This window comes from Solanum pennellii, chromosome 6 (assembly GCF_001406875.1).
Source record: "Solanum pennellii chromosome 6, SPENNV200".
Lineage (NCBI taxonomy): Eukaryota > Viridiplantae > Streptophyta > Magnoliopsida > Solanales > Solanaceae > Solanum > Solanum pennellii.
In genome coordinates this window covers 54,324,752-54,346,523 of record NC_028642.1, presented here as the reverse complement: position 1 = coordinate 54,346,523, position 21,772 = coordinate 54,324,752, and the positions used below count along the sequence as shown (strand labels likewise).

At 33.9% G+C, this 21,772-nt stretch overlaps 2 protein-coding genes across 3 annotated transcripts; one reads left to right on the top strand and one right to left on the bottom strand.

Moving 5' to 3' along the window:
• Positions 1–398: 398 nt before the first annotated feature.
• LOC107023552 (protein EARLY FLOWERING 5) lies at positions 399–7,569 on the bottom strand. Of its 2 annotated transcripts, XM_015224278.2 has the most exons (9): positions 7,320–7,569; positions 6,643–6,736; positions 4,812–4,897; positions 3,553–3,602; positions 3,390–3,459; positions 3,095–3,176; positions 2,586–2,995; positions 2,004–2,480; positions 399–925 (listed from the first exon to the last, which is right to left on the bottom strand). In XM_015224278.2, exons 1-9 carry the CDS (start codon positions 7,398–7,400, stop codon positions 713–715), a joined length of 1,563 nt encoding a protein of 520 aa, XP_015079764.1. In that variant the 5' UTR covers positions 7,401–7,569; the 3' UTR covers positions 399–712. The 2 variants fall into 2 exon arrangements, with proteins under 2 accessions (XP_015079764.1, XP_027773638.1); XM_027917837.1 differs by lacking the exons at positions 6,643–6,736; positions 7,320–7,569 and adding an exon at positions 4,336–4,581 and having other exon boundaries at positions 4,812–4,903.
• Positions 7,570–13,699: 6,130 nt separating this feature from the next.
• Positions 13,700–21,138, top strand: LOC107022820 (zinc finger protein BRUTUS-like At1g74770). Its single transcript, XM_027917710.1, is given in 14 exon segments — positions 13,700–13,975; positions 15,331–15,549; positions 15,629–15,823; positions 15,911–16,245; positions 16,328–16,559; positions 16,680–16,730; positions 16,732–17,561; positions 17,563–18,333; positions 18,881–19,099; positions 19,201–19,338; positions 19,901–20,138; positions 20,246–20,305; positions 20,397–20,468; positions 20,769–21,138. Coding segments are annotated over 14 exon segments (3,738 nt in total). The 3' UTR covers positions 20,871–21,138.
• Positions 21,139–21,772: the final 634 nt, after the last annotated feature.

Below are 21,772 nucleotides of genomic sequence, written 5' to 3'. Positions count from 1 at the left end.
AACTATTTATTCATGAAATATGGGTAAACTAGTATTTTATCCAACCCATTTATTACCCAACCCATTTTTAAAGATATCAATTATAAGCGGATTGAATGATTACACATTTTATGTTTACCCATTTCAACCAGCTCACATTTGACCCAACCCGCCCATTTGCCACCTCTAGCAGGTATCAAACCCCAGATAGGATCCAAGAATTCCACTTTAGAAAACATATTGAATTACAAGATGGAAATCTAACTCTCACCAACAAGGTGAAAGTTCAAGTAATCAACCAAACTTAGCTGCTAAAATTAAAATTTTCCTACTCTACAGATGTTTATTATAAAAAAATGTTTTATTTTCTCAAAATCAATGTCAATTTGTTATATGATGGGAAGGAAAAAAAAACAATGGAAGCAGCGCCAAAAGAAAGTTCCTTGAAATAATCCATCTTACAATATGTTTTCCAACTTCCTCTGGACTAACGCATATCAACTGCTCATTAGAGGCGACAAAATGTTGAGGAAGATAAAATCAGAATACAGATGAATCATAGATCATACACACGAAGAAAGAATGAGATGGTCGATACATCAAAGCACCATAAAGTTGTGGACATTCGAGTAGCACAAGACATGGTCACAGAGATATCAAACTCATCAGATTGTCAACAGCTACTTGTTTCCTCTGCATGCCATCCTCTTCCTTTCTCCTATTTGATGTTACTTCATCCTTCGAGAGCACCAAGAGCTTTCATGTCCTCCAAGAATGCTGTATATGAGTCATCAATGCTTTGAGGTTTTGGTGCAGGTGTGCTTGTAGATTCATGCTTGACAACAGGCGGAGTTACTGCAGGCTGGTTGATTGTAACCGCAGTAGATGACTTTGGCTTGGGTTTTGGGAGCGCAGATTCTCTCCTCACACGCACAGATGCAGGGACCTACAGGAAAGCATAAGTGATGTGTTGAATCAAACGCGAACAAGTTCAGATCCCAGTATAAAAGTGGTTTATATGTGCTCATGAAAACTCTCATCTTTACTTCATTGTTTTGGATAGAAAAATAAGTCCAACAAGACAATGATCTTTTAGGCACACAGTAGAAAAATAAGTCGCTCAAAAAGTTTTATTCATAACCAACACCAGCACTAAGATAACGCTAGGAAGGTAAAAGAAGTGTATAGAGATCTCTCCATGTCTGTTACTGAAGAGTTGCAACTAAGAGGTCTAGCAAAATATCATTTACTTTGCATGCATTCACGAGGTTATACCACATAGCTAATTGATGCAAACACCACTACTCTGGCTTAAATACAGTTTCAGACTCTTAGCCTTTCCTTCAAAGCATCTGTAGTTTCTTCAACAAATTTTTTAATTTAAATAAATTAAGTGGATACATCCTTACCCCGAACCCTGATATGTCCTGTTTAGCCTCCTGATGACAACACACAACCTCCATCCAATCTTTACATCTTTTTCTTTCTTGAGTTCTTTATTTTCATTTTTTGGCTGTTTTCTTTTCCTGTTCCGCTTTTGTCACTTTCTGTACTGTGGTTGTATGATTCTTTTTTTTTAATTGTATTATTTCTACTTCATAGTTCCATCTTTTGATTTATCGTTTTCTATTTTCTGATGTTTTTGTTTTGACTTTTGATGGTTTAAAAAAAAAACTTCAAGGCGTTGTAGGGTGACAAAAAATTAATAAGAGCCTAGTGATACAGAAATTTGCACCTGCAAAATTTGAACTTGACCAAGGATATTTCAGCGCAAACTTCTAAAAAATATTAGGCCAAACAATTAAAGTATATAACTAGCATGCTATACAGTGCTTAACCCTAGCAAACTTTGGACAAGGATTTGAACTTGCCCATAATCCCCTTGATTTCATCCACAATTTGGATGGGGATAACACTCCAATCTAATATATTAGGTTTGCGTTGAAATGATGCTACAAAATACTTAACAGTTGATGTAAGTGCAGGAGGACAACAATTAGGTAGTAAAATTAAAGATCACTCACCATTGATGTAAGTTCTGGTGTATGCTGAGCTAGAGGCCTCTTAACAACTGTTGAAGCAGCTGATTTGACATATGATGGCTTTTGAGGAGCAAGCAGTCTAGCACCATCCTGTTGAAAAGGAGGGGGACCAGGTGGAAGCGGTGGTCTCATCATTAGTGGAGGAGGTCCAAAAGGTGGTCTTGGCAAGAGAGGGACCATCATTCCAGGAGGAGCAGGCTGGATGGCAATTCCAGGTGGTGGCCGCATATCAGTTGGAGGCGGGGGTGGAGGGAACCGAGATATTCCAGGAGGTAATACATCAGGCTGATAAGTTGGGACCATGGCAGGTCCAAGACCTGAAGGGTGCCGTGGAGGTGGTGGAGGTAATTTAAGATGATCTTTTGTTTCCAAAACTTTAGCATCAGAGTCAGCAGGCATGCCATCTGACTTTAATGGCAACCCTGGTGGAGGAGGTGGTGGGGGAAGCATGGACGAGGCCTGAAAAGTTAACAAGACCGTGAATAACTTTAGGGCAAAGGACTAGAAACAGTAAATAAATCATTTATCCAAATGACCAAAATATCTTATTAATAAGAAGTATACCTGATTTTGCTCTGTTGAAGACATTTCATCCAGTTCAGAAAGATTTTTATCCCTTTCATTTCCAACTATGCCAGAATGAGGAGGTTGAGCAGATTGATGAAGAGGTCGGGGAGGAGGTGGAGGAAGTGGAAGATGGCCAGAGATATGTTCCTTTGGTGGGGGGCCAGGGGGTGGTGGGGGCAAAGGAGGTAATGGCAATGAAGCACCCATGTCTGTCATTGCAGGCTTTGGGGGCATAGGTGGTGGAGGAGGTAAAGGTAAAGATGCAGGAATCACAGACCCATCTACAGAATCTGCATCACCAGTTGGGGGCAATGGAGGTGGTGGTGGCGGTGGCGGAAGAGCTGATAAAGTGTCATCTTCTGCATCTGACTTTGACGATGATGCAGCTGATGATGGTATTCTAGGTCCTGTAGTTTGAAGCAGGAACTATCAGAGCTGGGGAGAGGGAGTTGAGAGAGAGAGAGAGAACAATATGACATTAAGATGAGAAAAAGAACTATAGATACCTATTAATGATTTAAACATGGGAGGTTTTCCAGGAGGAGGAGCTCCAGTAGGATTCAGTGTAGGGTGATAATAAACGGAGTCCTGCATCAACATAGGCCATGTTGTTCATGGATCAGCAAAAGCAACTTCCATAAAAAATAAGAGTGAAGTAAGATAGACAAAAGAGAGTTACTCAGATGGTAAGCACCCCTCGCTTCCAACTTTAAGGTTGTGAGTTCGAGTCACCTAGGGAGCAAAAAGGTGGGAGCTCCAGGGGGAAGGGGGTTAAAAAAGAAGAGTGAAGTAAGATCTTACTTCAGGTTTAGGGTCTTTGATCCTTTCTTCCTCTTCTGCAGCCGTCCGCCTTCGAGGGGGGCCCAGGTGACTGCAGAGAAAGCAAGAAAAAGGCATGTAAAAGAATCAAGGAGAAAGGGCCATTTCTCACAGCATTAATGACAAACAAGAGGCTGTCTGTTACCTAAACATTACTGGCTCTTCACCTTTTTCTTTCATTTTCACTTCATATTCCTAACAAAAAAACAATGCCAGTGAGCGACAAAACATCCCAACCAAAATATAAAATCAAAAGGAAAAGAAGCTGATAGAATTTCACTAGATGCATTCATCAGTGACAACGATGATAAAGAAACATAAACATCATAACATGAGAAACAGATATAGCAGCAAAATACATTTAACGTGAGAGTACACTTAACTCCTGTACAGTCCAAGTCAACTATGAAGTCTACCAGCTAAACTATGAGAGATATCATCACCAAACTTGCAGCAGGCCTTTCATGATAATATTTTCTGCTACCAATTATTCGAAGACTCAAGCCTAGTGAAAATAATTAACTCTTTTCATCACAAGTTAGAAGTCCTTTCTACATTAGAATGACACAGATTGTATCTACAATCTTGAAATGGTAAATTTTACTAGTTAGTACACCGTACCATTTGGATATAATTGGAGAATTGAAATAAAAAAAGACCTGCTTACTCTTCTAAAAACTTGTTCTGGAAAGTGAAGAGATTCGAAGAGGAATACATGAATGACAGATACCTTCATTCATTGGTTAAAACAAGATGTTCAGTGAGACCAGTATAGTCCTTACAAGCTAAATGGCACATTTGACGTCTAAACCTACTCCAGACCATGATTATTATTGTACATATTTTCCTTTTTGGTTTTTAAAAACGTTGAACTGAATTTTATCATTAACCTGTACAGAATAAAGGGAGAAGGTAAGGAAAAACCAACACTGTCAAAATGGTGGCGATGGAGGATACAGCATTACTCTAATAAATTGCCACACATCTTCAGCCCCCTGCAAATTTTGAGACTTGTAGAAGAATATGACCTAATGCATCTTAGCTAGTTAACAGCCTCTTTCTCATCTAAAGATCTCTAATTCTCTCTCCAAAATCACCTGAAACTTCGCCCAAGTAGTATTCCAACATTTCAAGTAGTATTCCAACATTTACATTTCTGTCAGAAAATTAGAACCTAGCCATGCAGAAATAAGTTGCACCTATTAAATTTAGATCAATAATGAATTGCGAAAGAAAAAGACTCAGACATGACCAACCCAGATGTAAGAAACTATAGATGAACTCTATTTTTCTCTTCTGGATTACATCAAATCTCAAATAACTCAAATGGAAGTACTTGATAAACATGGAGATACCTAAGATATTGCATAGATGTATCTGAAATTTTTAAATGGTAAACATTACCTTTCTTTTCTTGAGAACAAGATTAAGTGTATCCTCAAGTTGTCTCTTTTTATGTTTCCTCGCTTTATCTAGTGCACCCTCAGCCTCTGCATATGTTGATATCTTCATATTAAAATAAGAATAAGACAAGCACAAAAAGTTCAATGAAATTCTGGATTACAATACAAGCTCTAAGTACATATCCTTTTTTTCTTGATAGCCAGCCCTATATTTAATTCTAATGCCATTTTATTCCATGAGAATGATGCATGTCCTTGAACCCTTCATAAGAACTACCAAAATACACAAGTCACACCTCTTCCATGGTTATCAGAGATGAGCTCCAGCCAGAAAACTTAAAGGTTTCACGTAAAGCAACAATTACCGTTTATCAAAAAGGTTGTCGACCTAGGAGTATTAGATAGAAGCTCTGCAATTGAAGTAACATTAAATAAGAGTACTACTTCTTGCTGCTTGTAAGTCGTTCTGTATAACCTAGGACTTTATGAAACATTAGCACTCAGATAATATGCACCACAATCCCATCAATCAGTCTCAATACTAATAAATTGAACTTGGCATCCTACTCTATTCTAGCACATTTCATTCAAATACTAGAAAAAACAACCTGAAAAACAAATTAGGAATTATCTGAAACTAGAGTTTCAAAATCATACACTATTCATAATGAAATATCTACTGAAAATCAAGGACTTTTGATGAGCACAGGACCTAATCTAACTGCCACAAAGCAACTAAGTCTTGATCCCAATTAGTTGGAGTTGGCATTCTCTATATGAATCCTTTAAGCTTGCATTGATTTTGGGAGGTCATACATCTTCGATATTTTTCCAATATAATTTTAGACCTACCTCATCCCTCTTAATCACCTTCAGTGGTCAAATTGTCGCATCTAGAAAGGGTGCACATGAAGATCAGAGTATAACATTGCAAAACAATCTCAAATGACCTCTGATTTTAGTTGGCCTATCTAAAATTTTGTTTTGATAGGCTTACGTAAGTTTTGCTTTAAGAACTGTCACTATCATACAATTGTTGCTAACAATAATTTTAATCGCAATTTGAATTTTGATGTATAATTTTTTTGATAATGGAGAAATCTCCAAGAGCTATTGACGTGAGAAAACCTGGGGTCAAGGCATAATGGACCGGGGGGATTGGAGAGCATGAAAGGAATTAATGAAAGAGGGTAGTGGAGAAGGAAAGGTTTCAGTGTTGGTTTCTTATAGGTTCACTGGAGGATTTTTTTTGGAGGTGAAGTACCAATTGATTTTCTCTTAGTTACAAAGAGGTGATTTGAAGGTTGGAAATTTTAGGTGGAGGAGATTTGCCACAGTGGTACAAAGGTGGTGTTAGGTTGGTACCTTAGTGGTTGATGACAGCAAAGATGAGGTTAAAGTGACATTGGAATTTTTGAGATGAGGATAAACTTTACTGGTATCGGTAAGGTCGTTGATAGGTTGTTACTGTGAGTATTACAGTGTACCTATATAATTAGGGTAAAAAAGTTCGAGGCTCATGGAAAATCCTTGATGTAAACTCTGACTAAGGGAAACTCCTGGTATATATCCTCTCACTATTCTCACGCAACTTCTTTGATACATATTATCATTTAATTTATACATTTAATATGAATTCCTTTCTTCTCAAACATCCAACAAATAACTTTCGTTGGCATTGATCTATGTTTTCTCTATGTCACTGAATATCACGTGATGGTCCTTCCTCTCGTTCAAAATCTTTATCGATCTCATAATATGTCCAACACCCAACTTACATAGATTGATAAACAAGTGCTATACTATAACTTGTAAAATGTGCAGCAACTTACTCATCACTTCTAATTTATCAATCTGATCTTTTAGTTGCTCCGGGTCCTTCTTTAAGATACCCACTTCTCTAACCTTCTTCCTTTCTTTCTTGTTCTGTGGAAGCATAAGAGACACAAAGAATCAAGCATTATTAACAGCTATCAAAATCAAATCTAAATAAACAGACTTTCCTTTAAAACTAATTAAGTCATTCATCTCTGGATTTTCCTTGATTTTGTAATAGAAAGCCAGTTGAGTGAGAAACTCTAAAGCAAGTGAGTGCAACAATACCATAAACCTCCCAGAAAGCAAGAAAGGATGTAAATCCGCAGTAAAAGACAACATATGACCACAAGGAGCACAGTGCCACTTAATCCCAGCAGATGACAAAAGAAATGCCATGTATGTAAATTTCTTCACATTTGTCAAATTGATGGACCAAGGCACCAAGCTGCCCAATTAGCACTTTGTAGTACGGATGTCGGACTTGCAATTAACCATAAAACTATGTTTACAACACACACAAAAAAAAAAAAAAAGACGGAACACGATGGGAATTTTCTATAATTATGAAGTTCAAAAGCCCGTATTGAATGGATATATAAAATTTTAGCAAATTCCAACTAGTTTAATCGAAGTGTAGCTGAAGCTGTGATTGATTGATAATTCATAAGAAGTACATTAAGAAAAAAATTACCCTTTTCAATTCGCGCTTGCGAATCTCCTTGCGATAAGCATCGGTAGGGTTCATAACTTTGCCTCCTTTGGTTGTCTTCATCTTTCTGGTGACTGATTCTTTCTATCCTCTGCTGTTTTCTCCTTCGATTCAACAACTGAGGCCGATTAAACAGGCTAAACTGAGACTTGTGATACAGAGAATGAAGAATTTTGGAGCAGAAAAGAGAGGTTTTGGTGATTGTAGCTAAAAAAAAAAAACCTTTGTACTTTTAACATTTCAGTTTGCTTAATTTGGGGAAGATCAGATGGGTCGAAATCGGGCCAATCTATTGGGCTTTTGAAAAACGGGAAGAATCTGGACCGGGCTTCTGTTCGGGTGGGTGGGTAGGTGAGGGAGGAATCACAATAGAGTCGTGTTTTTTGTTAACAATAAGTTACGATGATCGTTAGAAATTTTATCATATATCGCTAAACATATTTTTTAGTATTTATAGCTGAAATATTCCGATCATTATAATGAAGAAGAATTAGAAAGATGAAATAATTTCTTAGCGAGAATCTAAATTTATGCTAACAAAGTCAAAAATAAAATGTTTGTTAGGTACTTTTTTGATATATATGGTCATTATTCAAAAATAATTTCTAATTTCAAAGCTATTTGACAATTAGCCATTGTTAATGTAAAAATAATATTTGGACAAAAATACTAAGGAAGGTGGGGATGGGGAGGTAGGCACGCAAACCATAAAGATGAGGCCGATAAAATTAATATGAAATATCATTAATAAAATATATTTTTTTATCTTCATCAGGGTAAATTGATTTTTCTTTTAACAAAATAATTATTTTTACGAGAAGTATGATTAATTAAATATAAAATAAAATAAAAATATTAATATTTTTTTCTTCCTACTTTGCAAATGCTAAATATGTCCAAAATAGCAATCCTACAAGGGGTTCTTGGTGCAATTAAAAGCTACACATTTCGGAAAGACTTTAAGTTAGCGTTTAATTATAATTTCTTTTATAAATAAAATATTTATTCAATTATAAATTTTAGATTATATTCTAAAAATTTCTTTCAAAAATATTTTAAAATTATGAAAATGATTCGAATTAGTTTTGGAAAGAATTTCACTCACTTATGAAAATTCAAACTTTTTTTTGTCCAAATAAAATTTTAGATTTCGAAAACAACAACTTAGAAAACTCAGATTTTTAAGTATTAATTTCAAAATTTTGCTCCTTGTTTTTGCACCATTTTACATTAAATCTATTGGTACATAAACTGAAGTTTGAGCCCTTTTTAAATGTCTGAGACATAAAAGTGTTGTTATTAGGACTTACCTGGACCCCACTCATTCCATGGGAATGTAAATTTTGTTATCTTTGAAGAAAAAATATTATTTCATGTAAAAGAAAATCAACTAATAAAATTTAAGATATTTCGTGTTTGATTAAAATAACATAAAAAGTATTATAAATAATTAATAAACTTATGATATTCAAAAGAAATAAAGATTTTGTTATATCAATGTTCTATGAAATCGAGCTTAAAATTACCTAAGAGGTACTACAAATTACAATAATATTAACTTAAAATACTTAAATATATGCCGCATAAATTGAGAAATGAAATAATATATATTGTTTCAAAAAAATTGAGTAAAAAATATTATAAATTATATCAATTAATAACTTAAAATTTGAATAATTTCTCAAGTTATATTTGTATCACATAAATTAAAATAAAAATAATATTGTCTCTGTTTCAATTTATGTGACACATTTCATTTTCGAGAGTTTAAGTTTGATCGAAAATTAGCTTATGAAATCTTTAATTTTTTAAAAATAATTTTCTAATATTTATAAACTACGTAAAGAGATACTATAAGTCAGAATAATTGACAATTCAAATTATTTAAAAGATTTAAAAAAAAATCAGGGAAAAAGATTTATAATATATTCAAACTTTGACCGAAATTGTTGTAATGATACCAAACTTTGGAAAGGACCTTTTATCCCTCCGCACTATTTAATACTCCCTCTGTCCGGTATTGTTTGCATTTTTCGAAAGTCAATTTGACTAATTTTCAAAGTTAAATTACATCACGTTAAGTCGATATTTTAATCAAAAAATTAGATATTCTAAAACTATATGAAAAATACTACAAATTGCAATTTTTTTGTATAATATGATGAACAAATACATCTTAAAATGTTAGTCAAAATTTTTATAGTTTGACTCTATAAATAGAAATCATGACAAACAATACCGGACGGAGAAAATAGTGTATTTTAAAGGTATTTATGTGTTCACGTGGACACGTCACTGTTAGGATTTTGTGTCTTCCATAAAGCTTGGTATTGTAACTGCAATTTTGACCAAAGTTAGAGTATTTTTAGACCCTTTTCCCAAAAATTTATAATCAAAGATAAACTCATTTAAATCTCAAAATTCAAAATACATCATATTGGGTCCGTTCTGACACAAGTCCCGTATCTAGTAGCATATATAGAAAGTTCAACATATAAGATTTTTTTATACTTGTATAAAATTCTAACATTAGATTGGGTTGATAAAATTTAGGGGAAAAGTCAAATTCACCTATGAACTATCGTAAATGATATACAAATACCCTTTGTCATACTTTAGAGACACTGGTGCACCTGTCGTCCAAAAACTAGAGTATATATACCATTTATACTAACGGATATACAAGTGTCACAATCTTATCTACCGACCCTACATTTATTAAATGTCAGATAGGCGGATAAATTGCACCACGTGTCTCTACTTAGTATTCTGTTAGAGTGAAGGATATATATACTCTAGTTTTTTAATGAGAGGAGCAAAAATGTCCAAAAGTATGATGAAGTGTATCTACATACCATTTACGATAATTTGAAGGTGTATTATCCTTTCTCCCTAAAAAATATTCATAAAATGTTTTGGCATTGTTGTGTATAAATAAATTTTGGTATAAAGTATGTCATTTAATTATATTTTATAAAATCTCTTACAAATAAAACACTGCCAACCATTCTTCTGTTACTTTCTTCCGTCCTAACAATTCTGAATAAAGTTTTTTCAACTGAATTTAATAAATTATTATTTTTTCTCATGCGAGTATTAATAATTAGGGTGCCATGGTACAGTTTGATAATTTCGATTCTTAAAAATACATGATATATCGTTATCAGACAAAGTTAATTAATTTGGTATGATTCGATATTTTTAAATTTGATTTTGATATTTTACGGTATGATAAATTGATAATCATAATTTATTCGATTTTGACTTACATATAATACTTCTTCTGTTCTTATTTAGTTGTCCACTTTAAAAATGACATACATATTAAGATAACAATAATTAGTCTAGTGAAGTTACAATTTTATCTTTATTGATTATGATTTTAAAAAGGATGAATTAAAACTTGAAAATTTTCAAAAAGTTTAAATGAGAATGCAATAGAAATTTTTTTTGTCCTTTCTTGATTTGTCAAAATGGACAAATAAATAAGAATAGCTAAAAGAAGAAATATAGACAAATAAATAGAGACAAAGGAAATATAATTATGACTTTCGCTTTTCAAAAAAATGTCTCAAATTATATCAATTACACAAAAAAGACATATAAAATAGTCAAAATCCTAACATCTGAGCAATAATTTGTCCTCATAATAGGTTACAAATCTTTCAGTATTATTAATATATTAATATATGTAATTATAGTATTTCGTATTTTAGCATTTTTTTAAAAAAAATTACTGAATAATAATATCATACAGAATAACAAAATTAAATTATAACGAATACAAATACTATAATTCAAAAATAACAATGTAAAAGTTTCATTTTTTATTTTAATATAATAATTTGATATCTACTATAATTCAAGAATAACAATATAGAAGTTTTCATTTTTTATTTTAATATAATAATTCAATATCTACCGTAGCATGTCAAATCTAAGAATGCGCTACGCAATAATAGTCTTTATGACTCAGTTAGTTTGAAGGGTGGTTATCCACGCAAATGATCGGGGATCGATCCCCCCTTAATGCCTTCTGAGTTGAGCATGTCGCATAGCACTTGCCTAGTGCAGTTTACATCCCACATGTGGTTTGCAGGCTAGCTATTACACAGTGGGGGTTTACCCTGTGGGCAAAAAGTGTTCACATGGGATTTGCAGGCTATTACACAATGGAAGGTTTACCAAGGCTAGTTATTACACAGTGAGGTTTTACCCCGTGCGCAAAAAGTGTTCACATGGGATTTGCAGGCTATTACACAATGGAAGGTTTATCCAGAATAGCTATTACACAGTGGGGGTTTACCCCGTGCGCAAAAAGTGTTCACATGAGATTTGCAGAGGCGGCTGCGAATTATCCTAGGGTTAAAAAAAAGGCATAATACATAAATATGCCCTTTAAGTTGGCTTCGAATCACATTTTTGCCCTTCAACTTTGGGTGTTCACAGGTAGACACTTAAACTTGTATAAATTTGAACAAATATACACACATGTCCTACATGTCATCCTACTTGTCATTTTTTGTCCTACGTGGTGTCCTACGTTTATTGTGCCATGTAGGACTCATGTGTTTATTTATTTAAAAGTTGAATAGTTAAATTGTCTGTTTATGCATTATGAAAGTTGGAGGTCAAAGTTAAATTTGAAGCTAAATTTAGGGTTTAATATGTGTATTATGCCAAAAAAAAAAAGCTTTCACATCAAAACAAAATAGCAAATGAACAACATAAAATTTTTATTAACAAACACATATACTATTATAAGAGGGAACAAAAAAAGTTAAAAGTTGAATTACAATTTTACCCTTACTATAAATTATAAAAATATTTTATAGAAAATTGTTAGAAATTATTTCATAGGAAATTGTTAGGAATTAATTTTTTTTTTAAAAAAAATTATCTATTCTTTCTCTATAATTAATGTGGTTAAATGATTAAATTTTTTATCCTCTCTCTTTAGTTAGTATAATTAAATGTATTGAATTATTAGTAAAAATAATCACCTTTTCTCTACCCCATGTCTAAGATCACTTAACTTCTGAAAATTAACTTAAACAACTCTTCACCTTTTCATCTTATCCAATGAATCTTTAGCTATATATATGTATCATGAAAAAGTAATTTTCTTTACCATTGTCGTGTTGATGTGAATCATTAGGCAATTTTCAAATACTTTTTTTTTTGTTTTAAAATATTAATATTTGTTGATCCTCATTAGAATGGTATTTTGCATCATAAATTTTAATNTCTTATCCAATGAATCTTTAGCTATATATATGTATCATGAAAAAATAATTTTTCTTTACCATTGTCGTGTTGATGTGAATCATTAGGCAATTTTCAGATACTTTTTTTTTGTTTTAAAATATTAATATTTGTTGATCCTCATTAGAATGATATTTTGTATAATAAATTTTATCTTTATCATTTTAGATTGCTTTTTTTTTTGTTACGGGAGAAAAAAAAAACTCTACTCCTTGTGTATTTCTTTTTACTATATATATTGTTATAATAAAAGTCTTAAGAAGGATATGAATGTTGTATTTATTCTTATTGGTTTAATTTTTTTGTATTCTTTACCGACTATATTTCTTTAATATAATCTTCTATGAAATTATGAATGTTATAAATCTATTTTTATTAGTGCTGAAATTACTAATTTATGACATTTAGATTCATTTTTAAATGTACTTTTATAATATATATTTACTTTTATCTTTCCTTACTAATATAGTTTCTTTAACTAGCTACATATGGAGCGTAATGAGAGATTATTAATNAGTTTCTTTAACTAGCTACATATTTGTGTACTTACTAATATGGAGCGTAATGAGAGATTATTAATGATAAAGTCATATAGATATATTCATATTATTAGATGCATAGTAATATAATTATTTTTCCATATTTCTTGCTTGATGGTCAATGTACTATTCGATTATTATGAATTTTATTTAATGAATAAAATATAAATTGGTAAAATTAATATTTCTAATTTCAACATTTTCTATATAATAATTCAACTTTATAATAATTGTATGGGACAAACGTGCAAGGCACGTTTTCANAATTTCAACATTTTCTATATAATAATTCAACTTTATAATAATTGTATGGGACAAACGTGCAACGTTCCGAAAACTAGTATATATATATACACGTAACAAATAAAATACTAGTAATACAAGGCAGGTCAAATAAATATTTGAACTTTGAAGAGGCACCAAATAGGCCTCTCTACACCAAAAAAGAAAGAAACAGAGACAAAAACAAACCAATTAATCTATAATTGAATCATTTTCAATGCTGAAATCACTACTATCAATTTGGTCTTTTTTGAAATTCATGACAGGTGATAGTAAATGGGTGGTAAGGAAGATGATGACGGCACTCTGGCCTTGCCATTGCCATCTTGTTCTGCCTCTGTTGTTGATGATGATGAATTTGTGAAACAATTAGTTGATTCGCCGATTCTGTTTTTCGTTCTTTCTCATAAAGCTGTTGAAATTGAGCTTCATCAAATTCGTTGTGTTGCGGTTGAAGCATTGGATAGTGGTGGTGAAGTAGTTGATGAACTTTGTAAGAGGTTACACTTTTTGAAGATTGTTTATAAGTATCATTGTGTTGCTGAAGATGAGGTAAAATATTGAATTCTGCAGAGATCGGAGCTTTTTTTAAAGAAGTTTTAAGCATTTATTTTAAAACTGTCAACTGATCATATGTTATTTCTTCATTTTTATTACTTATTGTTACTTCAATTGCGTTGTTTATCTTGTTGTTTTTGTTGTTGTTGTTATTTTCCTCTATATCCTGCTTTGATTGCACTTTTTGAGCCGAGGGACTATCCGAAATCATCTCTCTTTCCCACAAAGGTAGGTTAAGGTCTACGTACATCTTACTCTCTAGATTCTACTAGTGAAATTACACTGGATATGTTATTGTAAACACCGAAAACCATGTTTTTCGTTGAAAAGGGGGAAGACACGTCCTTAACTTTGATATCAAGTTGAATTGAGTGAAACATTTGGAGAGAGATAAGACTCCTTTATGTTAAGGGGACAGTTACGACCATGCTACTTGAATTATTACTAGAGTTCATTATCATTTGTTTGGAAATAAGTTACTGAAGAATGTGAGGTCTCTAATTACTGCACAAACTTGTAATTTTAGTGATTTGACTCATGATATACTTGCTGATATCCACTCTTAACTTTCTTTTGTATCAAATTGTGACTTTCTGGCTTAAGTTAGTAGCGTTCGACAAAACGCCACTAACAAACTGCACCTGTGCACCAGTTGCACCATGAAATGTGTATACTCAGTTCACTGAAGGCAGAGAAGTTGGCTATAATGGGTATTAGAAGTGGTATCCCCTCTTGACATCATTATTCCAAGAAAATTTGATAGTTAAAAATTAACTTTTGATCATCTTAGGAAAAAAGATAAGTCTTTTTTTAGTTTTCATCTGATTGATAAAATCCAAAGAATGGGGAGGGGGATAGGAAAAAGAGAGATTTTCGTCGTTTGTGGATCACTAGGATAAACATAGTAATTCGCGAAAGGGGAGGTAGGCCGAAGAAGTATTGGGAGAGGTGACTAGACAAGACCTGACCCATCTGGGATATGATCCTATATAGGAAGATATAGAGGATGAGGATTAGGGTAGAAGATTAGTAGGTCGAGCCTTGTCTAGTTTCCCTTTTCAGTATTGTGATTATTACTCTCCGGATATCTTAATCTTCAATTTAGTGCTATGTGTTGCTTCTATTGCTTTAGTTATTGTATTGTTTGTTGCTTCCATTTACAAACCTAAATTTTTATATGCTTTACTTGAGTCAAGAGTCTATCGAAAACATCATCTGTGCCTTCACAAGGCAGGGGTAAGGTTGCGTACCCCCCAACCTACCCAGACCCCACTTGTGGATTTACACTGGGTATGTTGTTGTTGTTGTACACTCAGCTCATTGATAGTTCTGAATATTAACATTGACAGGTCCTTTTTCAAGCACTAGATGCACAAGTGAAGACTGTGGTCTTCACATATTCACTTGAACACAATAGTATAGATGTTCTGTTCAGTTCCATCTTCGATTGCTTGGATCGCTTGCAAGAGGAGAAAGATGAGATTTCCGTGTTGTTTAATGAACTAACATGTAGCATAGGTACCATCCGGACAACCATTTCTCAGCATATGCTAAAAGAAGAGGAGCAGGTAATGGCAGATCTTCAACATCAATTTTTCATCATAGTCCTTTCTTCTGAAATTGCTAACAAATAAAATTTCCATGCAGATTTTTCCGTTGATGATGGAGAAATTCTCTTCCGAAGAGCAGGCTAGGCTCATTTGGCATTACCTATGTAGTGTTCCTCTAATGATACTGGAGGATTTTATGCGATGGTTAACAGCTAGTCTTACTTCACATGAAAGGGCATACTTTCTGAAGTTCATACATATAGTCTTACCTGAAGAGAAACTTATTCAAGAGGTAGATTTATAGTAATTTTCCATCGATATTGTTAAGTGTGAAGTCCTAAGTCATTGATCTAACAATATTTTTCTTCAAATTTTGAAGGTGTTCATATCATGGATAGATGATAACAAGGAAGCATCTTCCCGGTCCTGCATAAAAGATGGAAAAGGCGCTAAATTTCATTATGGAAAAGCCAATATGAAGTACATATTTGAAATGGATGTGCTGATGGTTCAGTGCAAGGAAATGCAGCACCAGAAGGCTTCAGAAGAACATAATCCAATTGATGGGTTTCGTATCTGGCATGCTGCTATTACACGAGATCTAAGAGTAATTATGGAGGAACTATATCAAATACGAAGAACGCTTTGTGTTTCAACCTTGTTGTCAGTGATCACACAGTTGAAGTTTTTTGCAGATGTTCTCACATTCTACAGGTACTAACTTCTCAAGTAAATTCTTGTACTTGATAAAAACTCCATGTGATTTATTTTTTCTGAGTGTTGCTTTAATTTACAGCAATGCACTGGATCAAATCTACTATCCCTTGGTAAATCAATTGAACAAGGATTCCCCTTCTACTTTTCATGAACAATTTATTGAAAGAAGTCAGATTGAAGAACTGCAGAAATTGTTTTACTATAAGCTGCATGAGGAGATACAAATAAAGGTTTTTGTAGATATGCTTTGCCAGGAAGTGGAACTATTTGTTGGGAGGATGAACAAAAAGCTGCAGTTTCTAGAAACCGAGGTACGGTGTCTTTCCAGCTGTAGTTTTACCACCACATAATGAAGCTCAAACATAGCAGGCAAATGGCATGCCTTTAGAAATGATATTTTTATTGACTTTTGTTCCTCTGGCTTCTTTTAGGTGTTTGTGTTCATTAGAAAGACCTGCAGTTATGAATTGCAGCTTTGGTTATTTGTACATGAGCCTGCATATGTTGCCACTTGGGTTACTAAAGTGCATGATTATTTGGTTTTCTGCTCATTTATCTGGGGATGAGTCCAAAATGATGTTGAACAATATAAAGTTGGGATCTTCTGTTGTTAGCAAGTCCTTTTCCACTCTCTTGTATGAGTGGGTTCGGATGGGTTATTCTGGAAAAATCTCGGTTGAGAAGTTTAGAAAGGATCTAGAAGAAATGTTCAGCAGCGGAACCTATTTGTTTGAAAAGTGGAGTAAGAACTCTGGTAGTTCTTCCTCGCACTCGGAAATTCATTCCCCTGATAGACCTTATCACCCTTCAACACTTGACAACATTGGGAAGCATGATACACCTTATTCTAATGGGATCAATCTTCGAATATTTTTCTCAGATCCACTGAATGGCTTATTCTGCCATCCTGAAACTGCTGTTGATGGTATGACGTTATCCAGTCTTGATGTAAAACCAATTGACTTTTTCCATTTCTTCCATAAAGCCCTGAAAAAAGATTTGCAGTATGCTCTTTCTCTGTCAGTTAAGTTGGCTGAAGATGTGGGACTCCTTGCTGAATTTGAAAGACATTTCCATCACGTACGATTTCTATATCAGCTGCATAGTAAGTCCGAGGATGAAATTGCCTTTCCTGCCTTGGAATCTAAGGGACAACTCCGAAATGTCAGCCATTCGTATGGCATTGACCATAAGTTGGAGGTTGAGCAGTTCGATAGAATTTCTATCATCTTAAATGAGATCACCAGATTGCGAGGATGTGTGGACATGATTGACAGTAATAAGCTGAAATACAAAAAGTTGTGCTTAAATCTACGATACATCCATATGTATGCATAAAACACTCACTGACCACATCTACCGTGAAGAAGTTGAACTTTGGCCACTATTCAAAGAACATTTTTCTGTTGAGGAACAAGAAAAGATTATTGGAGACATGCTTGGACGAACCAAAGCGGAGATTCTACGAGAAATGATTCCCTGGTTGATGGCATCTCTAACACCAGAAGAAGAACATGGCATTATGTCAATCTGGCGTAAAGTCACAAAGAATACAAAGTTTTTTGAGTGGCTGGGAGAGTGGTGGGAAGGTATAAAAAGAGATGAGAGTGTAAAAGCAGAAAAGGGATCAAAGCTTTCTCTTGCATTGGCTGTTGATCCTTTAGAAGTTGTGTCTACATATTTGTCAAGAGATGATTTGTGGAGTTCAAGTGTCTGCCAAGAGAAAGGGGAGAACTTTTTATCGACTGAGTCTGCTGATCGTGATTTAGATCAATCTGGATCTTTTGCTGCAGAAAAATCCCAGAAAGCCAAGGGAAACAAAAATGTTGATCGATCCACAGATATAACACAGCATTCTACTGAGGTTGACAAGAAAATATGCAATGACACAATAGACATTGCTGATAAAAAAGAAATAACTTGTCAGGATATAAAATTATATGAGCAGTCAAGGCAAAAGGATCAGAAGGAGCACCATCTAATCCTGACTCAAGACAAGCTGGTTGACGCAATAAGAAGAGTATCACGCGACTTCTCTTTGGATTCTGAAAAGAAATCACATCTCATGCAGAGCTTGCTAATGAGGCAAATACATTTTTAACTTCTATCCTTTGATTTGTTTCTTCGGAAGAAGCCACATATAGTTACATAATAACCAGTATCATAAGTATGATAATGCATAATAGTATTATAGACAACTGAATAAGTTCATAATACATGTACATCATCTGTTCAGTCTCTAGTCCAGGTTTCACCATGATTTCCATGTAGTGGTTGCAATCGGATCAAGATTGGCAATTGTTGTACCAATCAGAGAGAGTCAGAAACCTGGTTCCTGCATAATCTAGTTTTCTGCTCTGCATTATCTAGTTTTTTGGTTTAGTAGCTCCTAAAACTGTTCGACAGCACTTAAATAATGTATGTTAGAACTTAGAATGTTTAGTGATAATACAATGGAGATATCCAGGGTGACGAAGAATTGAACTTTTACCAGTGAATTTAAGAAAACTAAGTCAGTTTTCCTCTGGATTATTGGAACACTTTAACACCTCTACTTTTTTTCTTTTCTCTAGATTTCAATTTTTTCTTCTGCCTCTTTTATTCGACTTGACTGGACATGGATTTCTTTCAGTCAATGGATATTGACACAGGAGAAGTTTCATTCAGAGGTTGCTACTGCAAAGGATAAGGAGAAAATCACTGGTCAATGTCCATCATTTCGTGATAAAACAGAATCAGTTTTTGGTTGCAAGCATTACAAGAGGAACTGCAAGCTACTTGCTCCATGTTGTAATGAGCTTTTTCCATGTATACGGTGTCATGATGAAATTACTGATCATTGTCTGGACAGGTGTGAGTGGGATGCACTTGGTCTTCATGCCTATTGGTAAAGACTTACTTTTTTTTCTGCTGCTTAACATATCCCAACTCTGGTTATGACAATGCTTGCAGAAAATCTATCACCCAGATGATGTGCATGAAATGCTTGAAGATACAACCTATCTGTCCCAGTTGCTTAACTCTTACTTGCAACAATTTCTCCATGGCTAAATATTATTGCAGAATATGCATAGTGTTTGATGACGACAGGTGAGAAAATCATTACATTATTGATCTTGTGGGGATTATGTCCCCTCATCGAATAATTGTGTATTCTTGGCCTATCCTCCGTTCAAGAGCTAGCATTTGGGGTTAATCCCGAGGGTCACATCTTCACAGGCTTAAAGCGAGAAATAGTATACCAAGTAGCACACCTAAGAGAATCATAGTGTTTATTCAAATAAGTCCTATTTTGTTTCCTTGTGCAGTGATAAGAGTTCAAGACACAAAATGAGTAAGCAAAAAAGTGGGACTTTCTTAGAATAATTAAGCAAGAAAGCTATAGGCATGAACTATGGTCATACAAAATACGAGCTCTTTTTGGTGAAATCTTAGTAGCTCAGTAAGTTGGCTACCTAAATTTTCACCTTGTTGGTGAGGGTTCATAATCCCTTTCCGCTTCTCTTCATGAAAAAAATAAAGGAAAAGAAAGGAGCTCTTTTTGTTTGTAATGAGTACAAAAGACAGTTATTTCGAACTTCATAGACTAGAATTACTTTTGTTCCAGCAAAGTGCTTCATTCACTAATTCAGACATACAACTTTTTGAACAGACAGATATACCACTGCCCTTTCTGCAATTTGTGCCGAGTGGGAGAGGGATTAGGCGTTGGAGTCTTTCATTGTATGACCTGCAACGCTTGCATGTTATCAAAGTCTCTCTCTATTCATACATGTCGAGAGAACTGCTTGGAGGATAACTGTCCAATCTGTCGTGAGGACATTTTCACTTCAGCTACTCCAGTTAAACAACTTCCTTGTGGTCATTTGATGCACTCAACATGTTTTCAGGTATTAGACTCATACAAAGTTCCCTACTTAACCAAACTTACAGGATCTTTCAGATTGTACTGCTAATCTTTTCTTCCTTTCTCTTTTTCTCTAAATACACATCTTAGGACTACACTTTTACGCATTACACATGCCCAATCTGTAGCAAGACAATTGGGGACATGAAGGTCAGAAAACTATTTAGCGCGAAAGCTCATTAAACTGGTTTATGGTTAGAAAATATATTGATTGTGCAGCACATTTGGTGCTTAATTTCAGGTGCTCTTTGAGTTGTTAGATGCATTTCTGTCTGAGGAGAAAATTCCCGAGGAGTATGCTGGCCAGATTCAGGTTCATTTAGATCATCACTCTCTCCGTTTCAAAAAGAATGTCTCTTTCCGTTTTTGGCTACTCTTTGATTTCAACTTTCTACATGACCACAAGATAAAGGGCGTCTTAGTACATTTAACATATCTTTAGTTAAAACTATACTATTAAGAAGTCCTCTAGTTTATTTTCTTAAACTGCGTGCTAAGTCAAAACCACAAACAAATTGAAATAAAAGGATTATTTTGTTTCCATGTATGATTATCTTTTGAATTGGGGTTAATGTGATATCAATCCTCTTCACACTGAGAAGGTTACATACAGGTTATATTATGCAATGATTGTCAAAAGAGAGGAACTGCTTCCTTCCACTGGCACTATCACAAGTGCCCATATTGTGGTTCATACAATACAAGGCTTATATGATCTAAATCCACGGCTCGAAGGACCAGAGACGAATTCAAGATTTTAAGTTTATGATTTCTGAATTCTAAGATAGGATAACAAGTGGATTTGGGATGAGTTTTTTATGCATACCAAGTGTATTGACATGAATATAAGATCTGACCCAAAACTACTGGCTTATGTAGAAGCCCTAACTTCAACGGTAGATTTGCCCGCCTCAGACTGCAGAGGTCTTGAGAGGAAGTGTTGTTGAATGATTGGGAATTTTGGATGCATCTTTCGTAGTCGATACATAATGTATACGCTTCATTTTCTTCATTCATCATATGTTAAATTCCAAAAAAAAAAAAAATTGTGCGTGTTTTGATTTCACCTCATTAAGACGGAATATATTTTATTAAAAATTGAGAAAGAAGAAAATCAGAAAAATAACGATACACTTGAATAGGGATATGGAGAATTGATAATTCGGAAAAGGGTCTAAAATACCCTCAAAGTATTGAAAATGGTACAAAATTACCCTTCATCCACCTATTGGCTCCAAAATACCCTTCCCACCCACCTATTGGGTCATCCACCTTTTGGTTCAAAATTGACCATTTATTTAACGGTTTTATATTTAAACTATTTAAATATTTTTTTAAATATGTGGCGCTCAACTATTTGTTATAATTTAACTTATTAATATAATTTATAAATCAATCCACTACCCACCCATTACTAATTAAACCCTCCAAATTAATAAATCACTCACATTATTAATGCAACAACAGAAAAGTTACTGCCAATTGAGTGTTTTTAAAAATTTGAGACGAAAATATCTATAGATTTAAATTATTATACATTCAAGTGTCTAAATAAAAATTACCGATAAACTCAAAAGTCTGACTATGTTCATCTTAATTATTCTTACGTCTCAATTA